The following is a 16,146-nucleotide window of genomic DNA, read 5'->3' as shown; positions in this document are numbered from 1 at the left end:
TCGCCGCTCTCTGCTGCTGCTGTTGCTGCTGAGCTTAATCTTTAATGTTTTATGACTCAATCCTACCGCATCGCCAACGAATCGACCAATTAAAATCATTAAAGGCAATTAAAAATTGATCATTTATAACTTCTCCTCCGTTGAATCCACTCGGTGCGACTACCGGACCAACCGACCGACCGACCGACTACCATCGTCGTAAAATTAAATGAATATAAAATTACAATTTACAGGCAAAACAAAACATAAATCCCGGGGTACGGTTGGGACTACGGGCTTGGCCGATTCACACCTAAGAGGATCGCGCGCTGTCGCCGGCAAAAGCATTTTCTCATGTGGAAAACCGATACCCGTTCGTTCGTTCGTTTGCGCGTTGTCATAAAATCCACTCAGTCGCGCGCTCGGGAAAAAAAATCCCAACCAATTTTCATCCCATTTATTATGCCGTTTGGTCGGATTGCCTCTTCAGTTTCGAATCGGATTAATATCTCCCGTTCGTCCCGAGTTCGGTTGAGCAAATAAAAAAATATTTACGTCCACTGAATAATTCGCACATTTTAATCAATTATTGGTGTTCTGTGTGTCTCTTCCTGTTCTCCAAACAGCGAAACCATCGCGGGTGGTCCACATCCGGAACATCCCCAACGAGTCGAGCGAGGTGGACGTCATGCATTTGGGAGTGCCGTTCGGGCGCGTCACCAACGTCCTGGTCCTGAAAGGCAAAAACCAAGCCTTCCTGGAGATGGCCGATGAAAGTGCCGCCACCAGTATGGTCACCATGTTCACCGCCACGCCACCGGTCGTCCGCGGCCGGACAGTCTACGTGCAGTTCAGCAACCACCGGGAGCTGAAGACCGACCAGAACCATACCGCCACCGTAAGTTTTCTTCGCTAGATTTAAACAATGACCAAATGCTTACTCTCTTTCATTCGCATGTTTTCAACCAGAACGTGTCGCTGCAAGCTCAGGACCTCACGCAATCCCCAACCGGATCGCCACTGCCACTGGCACTCGACCATGCCAACACCAACTCGAACCCCGGCACCGGTACCCTGGGCGGTGCCACGACACAGGGCGGCCCGAACACCGTGCTGCGGGTCATCGTCGAATCGCTGCTCTATCCGGTCTCGCTGGACATCCTGTACCAGATTTTCCAACGGTTCGGCAAAGTGCTCAAGATCGTTACATTCACCAAGAACAACTCGTTCCAGGTGAGTCAAGTCTTATAAATTCGGGGTTGTACGAAGTGGTTTCATGAGTAATTATCCCAAAATATTTTTTTTTTCCAGAGGAAATTCATTCGAATTTCCAGAGGAAATTCATTCGAATTTCCAGAGGAAATTCATACGAATTTCCAGAGGAAATTCATTCAATTTCCAGAGGAAATTCATTCAATTTCAGAGGAAATTCATTCCAATTCCAGAGGAAATTCATTCAATTTCCAGAGGAAATTCATTCAATTTCCAGAGGAAATTCATTCAATTTCCAGAGGAAATTCATTCAATTTCCAGAGGAAATTCATTCAATTTCAGAGGAAATTCATTCGAATTTCCAGAGGAAATTCATTCGAATTTCCAGAGGAAATTCATTCGAATTTCCAGAGGAAATTCATTCGAATTCAGAGGAAATTTATTCGAATTTCCAGAGGAAATTCATTCAATTCAGAGGAAATTCATTCGATTTCCAGAGGAAATTCATTCCAATTTCCAGAGGAAATTCATTTCAATTCAGAGGAAATTCTTTCGATTTCCAGAGGAAATTCATTCGAATTCAGAGGAAATTCATTCGAATTTCCAGAGGAAATTCATTCGAATTTCAGAGGAAATTCATTCAATTTCCAGAGGAAATTCATTCAATTCCAGAGGAAATTCATTCCAATTTCCAGAGGAAATTCATCTGAATTTCCAGAGGAAATTCATTCCAATTCAGAGGAAATTCATTCGAATTCCAGAGGAAATTCATTCCAATTTCCAGAGGAAATTCATTCGAATTCCAGAGGAAATTCATTCGAATTCCAGAGGAAATTCATTCGAATTCAGAGGAAATTCATTCCAATTCAGAGGAAATTCATTGAATTTCAGAGGAAATTCATCTGAATTTCCAGAGGAAATTCATTCGAATTTCAGAGGAAATTCATTCCAATTCCAGAGGAAATTCATTCAATTCAGAGGAAATTCATTCGAATTCCAGAGGAAATTCATTCAATTTCCAGAGGAAATTCATTCGAATTTCGAGAGGAAATTCATTCGAATTTCCAGAGGAAATTCATTCGAATTTCCAGAGGAAATTCATTCGAATTTCGAGAGGAAATTCATTCGAATTTCGAGAGGAAATTCATTCGAATTTCCAGAGGAAATTCATTCGAATTTCCAGAGGAAATTCATTTGAATGAGAGTTTCCAAAAAAAAGCATTTCCAGAGGAAAATCATTCGAATTTCCAGAAGAAATTCATTCGAATTTCCAGAGAAAATTCACTCGAATTTCCAGAGGAAATTCATCCGCATTTTCAACGGACATTTATCCGTACAAGCATCACTTTCATCCGTTACTCAATACCTGTGGCATTGGGACTAATCACTATCTCTTAGATGGAAGCAACCCTAGTAGAGGTGTGCGCCGCCGCCGACAGTTTTTGACCCGCCGTCGCCGCCGACATTTATGCATCGGCACGTCGCCGTTTAAAATTTATCACGCTGCTGATCTATATTTTTCAACGCCGGTTCAAATTTGAAGTCAAAAGTCCATCGAGCCCAAAGTTATTTAGTCGAGAATGTCATTTGATCGAACAGTTCCTTTGGCTTAAAAAACAGGTATTCAGCTTAGTTGGCCGAAAATCTCCTTTGGCCGAAATGGTCGTATGGCAGAAATGGGAATTCGGCCGAACGTATTTCAGCTTAATTGGCCATTTAGCCGAAAAAGTCGTTTAGCCGAATAGGTCATTTGGAAGAAAATGCCGTTTGGCCAAAATGGTTGATTTGCAGAGAGGACATTTTCGACCAAATGATCCATTCTGTCAAACGACTTTCTCAGCCATTTCGGTCCGACGGAATTGACAGCCAAACGATCTGTTAGGGAAAACGACTTTTTCGGCCAAGTTCTGCCGAATGTTTCTTTCGGCTGAATGACATTTTCGATCATATCATGTTCGACCTAATAACCGTTTCGGACAAACGTTCAATTCGGTCAAATGAAATTTGGCTAGATGACTTTCGACTGAACGTGTTATTCGACCAAGTAGCATTCGAACAAATGGATTTTTGCCAAAAGACTTTCGGCCATACGACAGAAAAAGCCTTTTAGCCGAACAAACCATTAGGTCAAAAATCATCTGGCAGTAAATGTCATTTAGCCGAAATGAACATACGAACGAAAATGTCGTTCGGTCGAACTAGACATTTAGCGGTAAATTTCATGTGGTCGAAATGGTCATTTGGCAGAAAAGCCATTTGGCCGAAAATGTTATGGGCAAATGGGCAAACCGATGAACATTTTTGACCATATTACTCGTTCAGCATTTGACATTTGGTCGTATGACCCGTTGGGCCAAATGACATTTTCGGCCAAATGACCCTTTCGATCAAACGACCATTTTGGACAAACGATCTGTTAGAGAAAACGGCTTTTTCGGCGAAATTAGAGGTTCAGCGGTATGTCGCTTTGGCCAAAGTAAATTGTCGGCCAAGCCGTTTTTGATATATGACTGTTCTGCCCAAACGATCTTTTCGGCCAAAGGCAATTCGGCTGGATGACTTTTGGCGTAACGTGATATTCAGTCAAATGGCTGTTTCCCAAATAAATTTCGACCAAATAACTCGAGTATTTTTCTAAGGAATTTTTTAAGATTTTTTTATGGGCAATACAAAGAACTTCCTGCAATAACCCGAAGAAATTCCTTTCGAAAAAATTTCCGTTGAAATACCGAACGGATTGCGGTGAAAACATTTGTCACTTATTCTGAAGAATTATAGTGGAAATTCCGAAAAATTCCGAGGAATTTTCCAATACAATTTAAAATAAAACCACGTGAAGATTAGATTGAAACTAAGAACTATTTTTCATAAAAATAAAAAAAAAAACTTCATTTTGACAAGGGGCTGTCCACATACCACGTAGATCGAAATTCCACATTTTCAACAAATTTAATTCTCTGTATCAGTGATGGGAAATGTCAAAAAAATGTCATTCCGTTGAAATACCGAACGGATTGCGGTGAAAACATTTGTCACTTATTCTGAAGAATTATAGTGGAAATTCCGAAAAATTCCGAAGAATTTTCCAATACAATTTAAAATAAAATCACGTGCAGATTAGATTGAAACTCAGAACTATTTTTCCTAAAAATAAAAAAAAAAACTTCATTTTGAAAAGGGGCTGTCCACATACCACGTAGATCGAAATTCCACATTTTCAACAAATTTAATTCTCTGTATCAGTGATGGGAAATGTCAAAAAAATGTCATGGCATTGCTATTACTAATTTCGTAATAACTTTTTCCAAAAGTCATTTACAGTTCGGATTTTTTGATTAACATGTAGTACTTAAAGGGTCCTAGAACTTTGTCGAACAGATCATTGTTCTAAATACAAAGTGTGAGCCATGAGAGCGAGATTAAAAAAATGTCACGGAATGTCATGACATTAATGTCATCTGACACTAATTCGGCTACATGTTTATATGGAAAACATAATTGTAAATGACTTGTGAGAAAAGTTATTAGCAAGTTAGTCCCATGACATCGATATGACATTTCCCGTCACTGCTCTGTATACACAGCTTCTGAAAGCAAATCTCAAAGCCAAATAATTTAATTTCTATTGGATTCGATTCCTCCTAGAGGTAAGCGCCACCGTAGCCGACACTTTTTGTATCAGCGCGCGCATTGTTTAAAATGTGTCACGTATCTGACCTATAATTCTCCATGCCGGTTCAAATTGAAAGAAAACCGAAGAATTTTTAGAACTTCGAGTTAAAAATCCGAGAATGTCAATTCTTCCATTAAGTTTCTCGTGGATATTTCGTAGAATTACTGAATACTACCTTACTGCTCAGGTCGAAATACGTATTCGTCAAGGTACAATCAAGTAGTGGAATTAAATGGGATTGTTCAAACTCGTCTTATGACAAGTAAAGACATTCCACTAAAAAGCTCAAAATAATTTTCTTACCATTTATGTAATTATTTATTGCTGTTCTTAATTCCGATTTCATTTGTTCGCATTTTCAACAGCAAGTTTCTTTGTTTTCAAATACGAATCCAATAATCAATTGACTAATTTTAGTTTCCTTCTTTGCGAAAGATAAAAATAATTAACGGTTCGATTTCAATACCATCTACATTTTCTTTCGAATATTGCACAATTTTGCCGACGTTCACTCCGTGTACTCACATTTCCCTCTCAACGCTTTACTACCGCAGGCTCTGATCCAGTACCCGGACGCAGCCACCGCCCAGCTCGCCAAGCAAACCCTGGACGGCCAGAACATCTACAACGGATGCTGCACGCTGCGCATCGACAACAGCAAGCTGACGTCCCTGAACGTCAAGTACAACAACGACAAATCGCGGGACTACACCAACCCGACGCTGCCGTCCGGTGAACCCGGCAGCGACGTCATCGCCAGCGCCGGCGGGCTGGTGTCGGCCGGCGATCTGCTCCTGCTGGCAGCCGGCCAGCGCCCGCAGCTGGCCCGGGACCGACTAGGTGAGTCCAGCGCTGTTCTAAGCTCTCCCCCCTCGATGTTGTGCTAGATGTGGTCGAAGGCCGGGACAATTACCGTGTAATAGTCAAATTAGACAAATCTCCCTACTTTCTAGTGAACGGCTTAGCGACGCCCGGTGTCATTCCACCATTCGGTCTAGGTCTGGGAACGCCAGCCCTCGCAAGCGCGTACGGCGGGGCCCTGCCCAATCTCGGTGCATTCGCACTGGCCTCGAACGGTGCCCTCGGAACGCCGAACCCGGCCGTCCTGCGGGGCCTCTCCAACGTACTGCTGGTGTCCAATCTCAACGAGGAGGTAACTATGCATGGTTTCTTTACTCAGTTCTGTTGACATTCTAATTACTATCTCTTTTTTGACTCATTCTAGTACTACCACTCACTGATCTACTACTACCTACCTACTTAGCTATCAACCGATAACTCTCCACCTTTCTTGTTACAGCTCGTCTCAGCCTCTCCTTCCTCTTTGTCTCTGTGACATCTTTTGAGTATCGACCAACCAATCGAAAGTGACAGTTGCCTTAAGTTTTCGGTTCAGTTACCTTGCATCAATTTGTTTTGTGTACTTTCAGTTTTTTGTTTCTCTTTTGAGTTGTTTCTCTCGCTCTCTCGCCCTCCGCCTACAACTTCTCTGCAATCTTTCGCTCTCTCCGGTTATAACACATTCTCTAGATTAATCCCTTTGTTTCCGTTGTTGATCATAACATATAGTGTTGTCGCCGTCGTCGGAACGAATCAACCAACGGGGCGACGTTCGTTCAGCCTTTTAAGTTTGCTGACATTCTCTTCTCCTTCCTCACTCTAGTTCTCATACTCCTATCTATTACTCTGCTGCTGCTACTGTTGTTGTTGCTGCTGTTGTTACTATCGTTAGGATTCGCTTTGTTCCCTCTACTTACTTATTTAGAGCAATTCTGCTACCGCTTTGACTCAACTATCTCGAATATTTTCCTCATCGCTGCCTTGCAGCCCTTCTCCGGAAATTCCCTAGCCTGCCACCGGAACGAAACACAAAAAAGGGCTACACTGCATATTTGTGTTACACCCACTCTGTATCCTCTAATATCCACCCCGCGCATCCCCACAGCCTTGTACCGACTAGTTTGTCATCAGATCTCTCTGTCCGTTGTTCCGAAGTTACTTTTTATTTGCACTACTGGAGAAAAAAAACTCTATATTCTATCCGCCTGCATCCCGGCACATTTTTTTTCCGTCGCTCTGTTGTCGGCCTTATCCCCGGTGACTCTTATTTCACCTGTCCTCGATGCGGGGGACGGACGCGACTCGGAAGGGACTACTCGTACACACACAGGGGAGGACAGATGATAGCTAGCAATTTGCTTTCTTGTTGTCCGGGTCCCTTAATTTTCCGCCTGGGATTTTTCCTCCGTGCATGCCGCCGCGCCCCTTCTCTTCCTCCCACCCGTATTCGCAGATTGTTGTCGGACGGAAACCTGTTTTTATTACGTATGCAACGGTTGTGTGTCTTCGGTGAAAACCGCTCCTGCAACGACGATGAGTCGAGTCGAGAGGATTTTCCTCTTAATTACTAGCTGCATCTCGCAGACCGGGGCGACCGACGGTACAGACGATGTCGCCTAAAACCTCCCCACTACTAGCGTCGTCAGTACCAAGGGCGACGTATGATGACGTTTGGTGCGATGACGGAGTCAGGTGATGAGCAGAATGCCACGTTTGATGTCACTTTCTGGGTATGTTGGTTGGAGGAATTTTTGTACCGGAATCGTTAACTGATGTCCGCGGTTTAAGTGAGTAATCGATTGCACGAATTTAAAACACTTTTGTGGGTCCATCAAAATGTCTTACAAGATTCCTTCAAGGCATCAACTGAAGCGATGCCAAGGCAGGTGATAAGAGGAATGCCAAATACTAAGGCACAATTTTTATGTTTGGGAATGTTTGATTAAACAATTCTGATGACTAGCACAAAACTATGAAATGCTTAATAAAAACACGAAATCGATTTTTATGGACATTCCTCATTGTCCAGTAGTTGTTCAAAATTAACGAATTTTTCAATTTTACGATGATTTCGAATTTATTGTTAGGACGTGGACGAAAGATGACAATTAGGGTCACAACAGTATTTGATTGCCAAATTAGTTTTTGATTTTTTATAGACCTCGAAAGACATTTTTCGGCCGTCCATTTTCGATTTGACTCAATCCATAGTGTCTATGTTGACTAGAAAGACCAGTTGCCTTAAGATAAACAATCTGTTTGGAGGACGCACGAAGTCAGAAGTGGGTCACAGATTTCTCTTTCACTTTAAGATTACTTTTACATATGATTTACAATAAAGGGCGCGACTTAAATGCCAGCTCTTCAACCAGAAAATATCATGAAAATGGCTATGCGAACCTCAGCTTTTGAGGTCTCAAACAAGAACCTTATGGCACTTCATCCAGAAGAAAAAATATTCCACGTATTCGACAGAAGTTATTGATCATTAGGCTTACGGTTATTTCCAGAAACTCAGCAAGCCATGTTCATGACTTATCAATATGTTATCATTATTAGGTTAGTAGCATTAGCAGTTTGATCTGCAAATATCATAAATTAAGTTGAAAATTTAGCCTCTTGAAAGGAGGCTACCGAACCTCTTGAAAGGAAGCTTCCGAGCCTCTTGAAAGGAAGCTTCCGAGCCTCTTGAAAGAAGGCTTCCGAGCCTCTTGAAAAGAGGCTTCCTAGTCTCTTGGATGGAGGATTCCTAGCCTCTTGAAAGGAGGCTTCCGAGCCTCTTGAAAGGAGGCTTCCGAGCCTCTTGAAAGGAGGCTTCCGAGCCTCTTGAAAGGAGGCTTCCGAGCTTGAAAGGAGGCTTGCAGGAGCCTCTTGAAAGGAGGCTTGCGAGCCTCTTGAAAGGAGGGCTGAGCCTCTTGAAAGGAGGCCTGAGCCTCTTGAAAGGAGGCTTGAGCCTCTTGAAAGGAGGCTTCTGAGGCCTCTTGAAAGGAGGCCTGAGCCTCTTGAAAGGAGGCTTCTGAGCCTCTTGAAAGGAGGCTTCTGAGCCTCTTGAAAGGAGGCTCTGAGGCCTCTTGAAAGGAGGCTTCTGAGGCCTCTTGAAAGGAGGCTTCTGAGCCTCTTGAAAGGAGGCTTGAGCCTCTTGAAAGGAGGCTGGAGCCTCTTGAAAGGAGGCCTGAGCCTCTTGAAAGGAGGCTCTGAGCCTCTTGAAAGGAGGCTCTGAGGCCTCTTGAAAGGGAGGCCTGAGCCTCTTGAAAGGAGGCCTGAGCCTCTTGAAAGGAGGCTTCCGGGCCTCTTGAAAGGAGGCTTGAGCCTCTTGAAAGGAGGCTTCTGGGCCTCTTGAAAGGAGGCTGGAGCCTCTTGAAAGGAGGCTGAGCCTCTTGAAAGGAGGCTGGGGCCTCTTGAAAGGAGGCTCTGAGCCTCTTGAAGGAGGCTTCCAGGCCTCTTGAAAGGAGGCTTGGGCCTCTTGAAGGAGGCCTGAGCCTCTTGAAAGGAGGCTTCTGGGCCTCTTGAAAGGAGGCTTGAGCCTCTTGAAGGAGGCTTCCTGAGCCTCTTGAAAGGAGGCCGGAGCCTCTTGAAAGGAGGCTTGAGCCTCTTGAAAGGAGGCTTCCAGGCCTCTTGAAAGGAGGCCTGAGGCCTCTTGAAAGGAGGCTGGGCCTCTTGAAAGGAGGCTTCCTGGAGGCCTCTTGAAAGGAGGCTTCTGAGCCTCTTGAAAGGAGGCCTGAGCCTCTTGAAAGGAGGCTGGGCCTCTTGAAAGGAGGCTTCCTGAGCCTCTTGAAAGGAGGCTTCTGAGCCTCTTGAAAGGAGGCTTCTGAGCCTCTTGAAAGGAGGCTTCTGAGCCTCTTGAAAGGAGGCTGGAGGCCTCTTGAAGGAGGCCTGAGGCCTCTTGAAAGGAGGCTCGAGCCTCTTGAAAGGGAGGCCTGAGCCTCTTGAAAGGAGGCTTCTGAGCCTCTTGAAAGGAGGCCTGAGCCTCTTGAAAGGAGGCCTGAGCCTCTTGAAAGGAGGCTTCTGGGCCTCTTGAAAGGAGGCTGGAGCCTCTTGAAGGAGGCTTGAGGGCCTCTTGAAAGAAGGCTTCTGAGCCTCTTGAAAGGAGGCTTCTGAGCCTCTTGAAAGGAGGCTTCCGAGCCTCTTGAAAGGAGGCTCTGAGCCTCTTGAAAGGAGGCTTCTGAGCTCTTGAAAGGAGGCTTCCGAGCCTCTTGAAAGGAGGCTTCTGAGCCTCTTGAAAGGAGGCCCGAGCCTCTTGAAAGGAGGCTCTGAGCCTCTTGAAAGGAGGCTTCCGAGGCCTCTTGAAAGGAGGCTTCCGAGGCCTCTTGAAAGGAGGCTTCTGAGCCTCTTGAAAGTAGGCTTGGAGCCTCTTGAAAGGAGGCTTCCAAGCCGCTTTAAAGGAGGTTTCGAGCCTCTTGAAAGGAGGCTGCCGAGCCGCCTCTTGAAACGAGGCTTCCGAGCCTCTTGAAAGGAGGCTTCCGAGCCTCTTGAAAGGAGCCCAAGCAGCACCTCTTGTTTCTCAGTGAGTAACAACAACTGTGGTGTGACTTACTAAAGGTCTGTCTTATGCACAACGCGTCGTATTTGGAACTCCTTTGTGACACAAAAAGCGCAAGAGGTGGAGCCTATTTGCAACATCTTGCGGCTACAATGAAAATAAAAACACAAAAACCAACCGGGAATCGAACCACGGACCTTGAGATTTGCAACCTTCTGCTATAACCATCACACCATCAATTCTATTTGGAGATTCTGCTACAAGTGCACTACATAAACAACAAAGTCATTTGTAACTTCATTGTACCTTATACGGAACATGCAGGGGACTGTCAAAAATAAAATACTGCTCAGCTGAGCTCAAAGTGTTTTGCAACATATCAGAAACATTGTCGTAACAGCAATGAACCGAAGTGTTATTAATTCTGCAACTAATCTGTTTTGTTTCTGATATGAAACACATCGAATTTTAAACCACCCAAGAAGTCAGATGGGTAGAATATTGCGACGCCACTTAAACGGAAATGAAACATTGCGTTTTTCTGAAACTGGGAAGTGGCTTTAATGTGACTCGATGTATTCCCAGTGTCTTCTATGCAATTTATTAGGAACAAACACCTATTTGAAAGATGTTGCGCGTGCTGCTTGGGGAGGCTTCCGAGCCTCTTGAAAGGAGGCTTCCGAGCCTCTTGAAAGGAGGCTTCCGAGCCGAGCCTCTTGAAAGGAGGCTTCCGAGCCGAGCCTCTTGAAAGGAGGCTTCCGAGCCGAGCCTCTTGAAAGGAGGCTTCCGAGCCTCTTGAAAGGAGGCTTCCGAGCCTCTTGAAAGGTGGCTTTCGAGGCCTCTTGAAAGGAGGCCTGGAGCCTCTTGAAAGGAGGCTTCCGAGCCTCTTGAAAGGAGGCTTCTGGAGCCTCTTGAAAGGAGGCCTGAGCCTCTTGAAAGGAGGCTTCCAGAGCCTCTTGAAAGGAGGCTTGAGCCTCTTGAAAGGAGGCTTCCGAGCCTCTTGAAAGGAGGCTTCCGAGCCTCTTGAAAGGAGGCTTGAGGCCTCTTGAAAGGAGGCTCTGAGGCCTCTTGAAAGGAGGCTCTGAGCTCTTGAAAGGAGGCTTCTGAGCCTCTTGAAAGGAGGCTTCCTGAGCCTCTTGGAAAGGAGGCTTCCTGAGCCTCTTGAAAGGAGGCTTCCGGGCCTCTTGAAAGGAGGCCTGAGGCCTCTTGAAAGGAGGCCTGAGCCTCTTGAAGGGAGGCTTCCAGGCCTCTTGAAAGGAGGCTTCTGAGCCTCTTGAAAGGAGGCTGAGGCCTCTTGAAAGGAGGCTTCCGGGCCTCTTGAAAGGAGGCTTCCGGGCCTCTTGAAAGGAGGCTCTGAGCCTCTTGAAAGGAGGCTTGAGCCTCTTGAAAGGAGGCCTGAGCCTCTTGAAGGAGGCCTGGGCCTCTTGAAAGGAGGCTCTGAGCCTCTTGAAAGGAGGCTTCTGAGCCTCTTGAAAGGAGGCTCTGAGCCTCTTGAAAGGAGGCTGAGCCTCTTGAAAGGAGGCTCTGAGCCTCTTGAAAGGAGGCTCTGAGCCTCTTGAAAGGAGGCTTCTGAGGCCTCTTGAAAGGAGGCTTCTGAGCCTCTTGAAAGGAGGCTTGAGCCTCTTGAAAGGAGGGCCTGAGCCTCTTGAAAGGAGGCTTCTGAGCCTCTTGAAAGGAGGCTTCTGAGCCTCTTGAAGGAGGCTTCTGAGCCTCTTGAAGGAGGCTTCTGAGCCTCTTGAAAGGAGGCTTCTGAGCCTCTTGAAAGGAGGCTACTGAGCCTCTTGAAAGGAGGCTCTGGGCCTCTTGAAAGGAGGCCTGAGCCTCTTGAAGGAGGCTCTGAGCCTCTTGAAAGGAGGCTTCTGAGCCTCTTGAAAGGAGGCTTGAGCCTCTTGAAAGGAGGCTTCCTGAGCCTCTTGAAAGGAGGCTTCGAGCCTCTTGAAAGGAGGCTCTGAGCCTCTTGAAAGGAGGCTTCTGGAGCTCTCTTGAAAGGGAGGCCTGAGCCTTTTGAACGGAGGGTTCCGAGCCTCTTGAAAGGAGGTTTCTGAGCCTCTTGAAAGGAGGCTTCGGAGCCACTTGAAGGGAGGCCTGAGCCTCTTGAAAGGAGGCCTGAGCCTCTTGAAAGGAGGCCTGAGCCTCTTGAAGGAGGCTTGAGCCTCTTGAAAGGAGGCTCTGAGCCTCTTGAAAGGAGGCTTCCTGAGCCTCTTGAAAGGAGGCTTGAGGCCTCTTGAAAGGAGGCTTCTGAGCCTCTTGAAGGAGGGCTGAGCCTCTTGAAAGGAGGCTTCTGAGCCTCTTGAAAGGAGGCTTCTGAGCCTCTTGAAAGGAGGCTTCTGAGCTCTTGAAAGGAGGCTTCTGAGCCTCTTGAAGGAGGCTCTGAGCCTCTTGAAAGGAGGCTTCCGGGCCTTTGAAAGGAGGCTTCTGAGCCTCTTGAAAGGAGGCTTCTGAGCCTCTTGAAAGGAGGCCTGAGGCCTCTTGAAAGGAGGCTTCTGAGGCCTCTTGAAAGGAGGCTTCTGAGCCTCTTGAAGGAGGCTTGAGCCTCTTGAAAGGAGGCTTCTGAGCCTCTTGAAAGGGAGGCTGAGCCTCTTGAAAGGAGGCCTGAGCCTCTCGAAAGGAGGCTTCTGAGCCTCTTGAAAGGAGGCTTCTGAGCCTCTTGAAAGGAGGCTTCTGAGCCTCTTGAAAGGAGGCTTCTGAGCCTCTTGAAAGGAGGCTTCTGAGCCTCTTGAAAGGGAGGCTTCTGAGCCTCTTGAAAGGAGGCTTCTGAGCCTCTTGAAAGGAGGCTTCTGAGCCTCTTGAAGGAGGCTTCCGAGCCTCTTGAAAGGAGGCTTCCTGAGCCTCTTGAAAGGAGGCCTGAGCCTCTTGAAAGGAGGCTTCCAGGCCTCTTGAAAGGAGGCTTCCGGAGCCTCTTGAAAGGAGGCTTCTGAGCCCCTTGGAATGTAGAGCAATTTTATTTTCCTGAAGCCTTATATCCTGAAGGCAATTAGCAGTTGCGTTTATTGTAGTTCATAAATGAAGAAAATGTCACCAGAAGGGTCCAAATCAAAATTATTACCCTAATAATCGATCGTAGGCCGAGTTTCTAGTTGCTGCAATTACGGCTTCCACACGCTTCCGAAAGGCACAGAAGATCCTAATAATGTAGCTTAGATTCATTTCTCTGCAAGTACGGGTTGATGTATGTTTGGAGCTTGCTTTTCTCGGGTGGTGTTCAAAAAGCGCCATATATAGTTTTCCAGTGAATGAAGATCCTTCGTCTAGAACGGCAGATGTTCTTGCAATCACTCCAAAGTGCAGCTCGAGATGCGTTACGGATCCATCATGTTGGAATGCAACATTTGGCTACATTTGCACTGCTTTGAACCACGGAAGAACATACTTATAATCGGGATGTAGACCTGTGTGGCTATATACTTTGTTGCCCGCTGGAAACGAACGGCGGTGCATTGTTCGCCATCGGAAGCCGATAAACTAAACATCATAACGCTAGTAGTATGCTTGGTCAGATACACGTTTTTACGCTCGTCTATCACATGTTTTACCGGGAGAGAACTAATATACCGTGGGGGACCGAAATCCGTACAGCACCGAAATCCGTCCACTTCATGAGATATCAATAAATTAAAAGAACTAAAAGTTAATTAATTTAGAAATAATTTATCTTATCCTGTTCAGGTAATTGGCAGTAATCTTTTAGGACATAGAAATGGAAAGAAGGCTTTGAAATTAAAACAACAAAAATCAAAAACAAATCAGAATACAAATCGAAGGGATCGCTTCTCAGGGTGCGTATTGAACTATTTACAGTGGTAGTTTAGTCAATCAGTCTGCTTCAATTTAAATATTCAGTTAAAAATAGCTGTACGGATTTTGATCTTTTGATTCGAAATTCGTCCACGGTGAACGGATATCGATTCAGCAGTAGTTGATTTTGTCCATTATTTTATCATGTTTTTCGTAGTTCTTCATGAGTAAATGTGAAACACTTTAAAAGTAGAAGCCTTCATGCTTCTGTTTCAATGACAAACGTTTTATTTACATTCGATTCCTATTTTCTAATGACTTTTTCATATACTAAGGTGCTTAAGTGTACGGATTTCGATGCCCCACGGTAGCAATCGGTTCTGGAATTTGAACGCTCGGACTACAGCCTCCAATCTGTTTCAAGAAACTTGGAGTAGGTTTCTATTCTATTCTATTCTAGCTGAATGGACGCAAAAAATGAACTCGAAAGCGATTGCAATCTACGTCGAGCTCTCATTAGACAGGACTATTGTATGCGCAGGTGAGACGGGAACATTTATTTACACGATGGTGCAAACATAAGAAGAAGAAGACTTCCAAGCGAAACCTTTCCGGTGGTCTGTGAGAAATCCTCCTAACTTTGGGTAATAAGTCCTTTGAATTTAAACCACAGACGTTTGCTAAAATGTTCTGAAATTTCAGCCCGACATCTTCAAAACTTCCATTTGTCCGCAATTCGCCAACGAAAAATGTATACTATTGCAACCCTTTAAAGACCACTTTTCGCTCCCGACCGCGACCGAACTCCATGCCGGGTCGTTTAATCTTAATCTTGAACTAAAACTTTTACTCGCCAAACCCACCCACATCCGCGTGTAAGCACCAGAAGCAACCGCGAGATGAAAAAAAGAATACTCCAAACAGATATGAAGACGAGGAGAAGCTGCGGTCTGTTATTGCAGCATAAATTATCTTTCCTTCATAGTTGTCTCTCGACTACCACCAGCGAACCAATCTCGAGGCGCAAAGGACCACCACCGCGCAAAGGGGGACAGAATCGTCCTCGATTTGCATAAACGGTTCGGCTTGTCTCCGGACGACCGACCGACGATGGCGACGGGGGCACCCTCGAAGACACAAGTTTCCCACAGTTCTCCGTGGCCCCGGCCCTGGGGTAGGGATAAAAAATGTTCTTGTTTGGTTGGTCGCACCGCAGTTCCCATTGCACAGTGCCAGCGAGCGCGGCGCGTCGCGTCACCGCTGATGGTTTTCTCCAGCCAGCGCGCCAGCGGGGGGTTCTTCTGGTTCGGCCATCACAGCCATGAGCCAGCCCCGTAGCGTCGGGGTGGGTGAATTACAAAAGTTTTGCCCCGTTTGGGTGTAAGTAAGTATATGTGCGCAGGGAGAAAATATTAAGAAATAATAATACTAAAAAAAAAGATGTGGCAGTCAGCCGGTTGCTGGTCGGTCGAACGTAGGAAATTGAGTGGGGACTTGGAAGGCGAACGTAAAAACGCAATCATTTTGATTATTATTATGCACAAAGTATTTTTCGCAATTTTTTATTAGAGCTCGAAGTTGGGTGGAAACGGGAGTTGCAGGAGAGCCATAAGAAATTGTTTCTCGGGCGTGAATGTTTAAGGTTTTTTTTTGCGGAAAAGTAATGTTTACGATCGTTTTAGGGAAATGGTGGAATTGTAATTTGCGATAAGCGAAAGCTGTTTGAGCATCGCTTAGAAGCTTTCCGAGCTTTTTTGGACATGCTTTAAGCCTTGTTTAAAATTTTGTTTTTTTTTCTGAAGTTCCTCCAAAATTATATAAATGTTTTCGTTGGTGTTCTAGCTTCCCAGAAGTAATATTAATAATAAAATGCGCTAAATTTAAATCCTTATTTTATGCATTATTAAGGTTTTGCAACAATTTCAAACCATGTCCGATTGCATAGCGACTTTTTTTAGAGGCGGTGAATCTTTTGTGCGTCATTGGCTCAGACAATTTAAAGTCATTTTTGTTAGCTTAAGCATGATTAAAAAATCTTCATGTGAAAGGTTCATTTTCGCAACAACCCGGTTTTGCTTAAGAGGCCTCCAAAGTAACTTAACAACAACGATAGGAAATATTAATAATGCAACAGCTTTAAATTTGAAAAGTCGCTCGAGTGTCTTCAGAGCGCTGAAGCTTTGAAGGCTTTTGCTATAAATGCCTTTTCTTGTCGTTCTAACCAAAT

General features: G+C 45.2%; 1 protein-coding gene across 7 annotated transcripts in view; it reads left to right on the top strand.

Annotated features, from left to right (window-relative positions):
- The window catches only part of LOC134203692 (polypyrimidine tract-binding protein 1), a 723,317-nt gene that overhangs the window by 585,659 nt on the left and 121,512 nt on the right, over window positions 1-16,146 (top strand). For 3 of the 7 annotated variants that reach the window (XM_062678576.1, XM_062678565.1, XM_062678581.1), the window contains 4 exons: window positions 606-877; window positions 949-1,212; window positions 5,419-5,704; window positions 5,788-6,017. In XM_062678576.1, the coding sequence (XP_062534560.1) occupies window positions 606-877; window positions 949-1,212; window positions 5,419-5,704; window positions 5,788-6,017 (1,052 nt within the window). The remainder of the gene's footprint in view (window positions 1-605; window positions 878-948; window positions 1,213-5,418; window positions 5,705-5,787; window positions 6,018-16,146) is intronic. The other 4 variants (XM_062678571.1, XM_062678594.1, XM_062678558.1 and 1 more) reach the window with 2 other exon arrangements.

The sequence above is a fragment of the Armigeres subalbatus genome, chromosome 1, assembly GCF_024139115.2.
Source record: "Armigeres subalbatus isolate Guangzhou_Male chromosome 1, GZ_Asu_2, whole genome shotgun sequence".
Taxonomy (NCBI): domain Eukaryota; kingdom Metazoa; phylum Arthropoda; class Insecta; order Diptera; family Culicidae; genus Armigeres; species Armigeres subalbatus.
The sequence above is the reverse complement of the archived record's forward strand: the minus strand, read 5'-3'. Positions and strand labels throughout refer to the sequence as shown.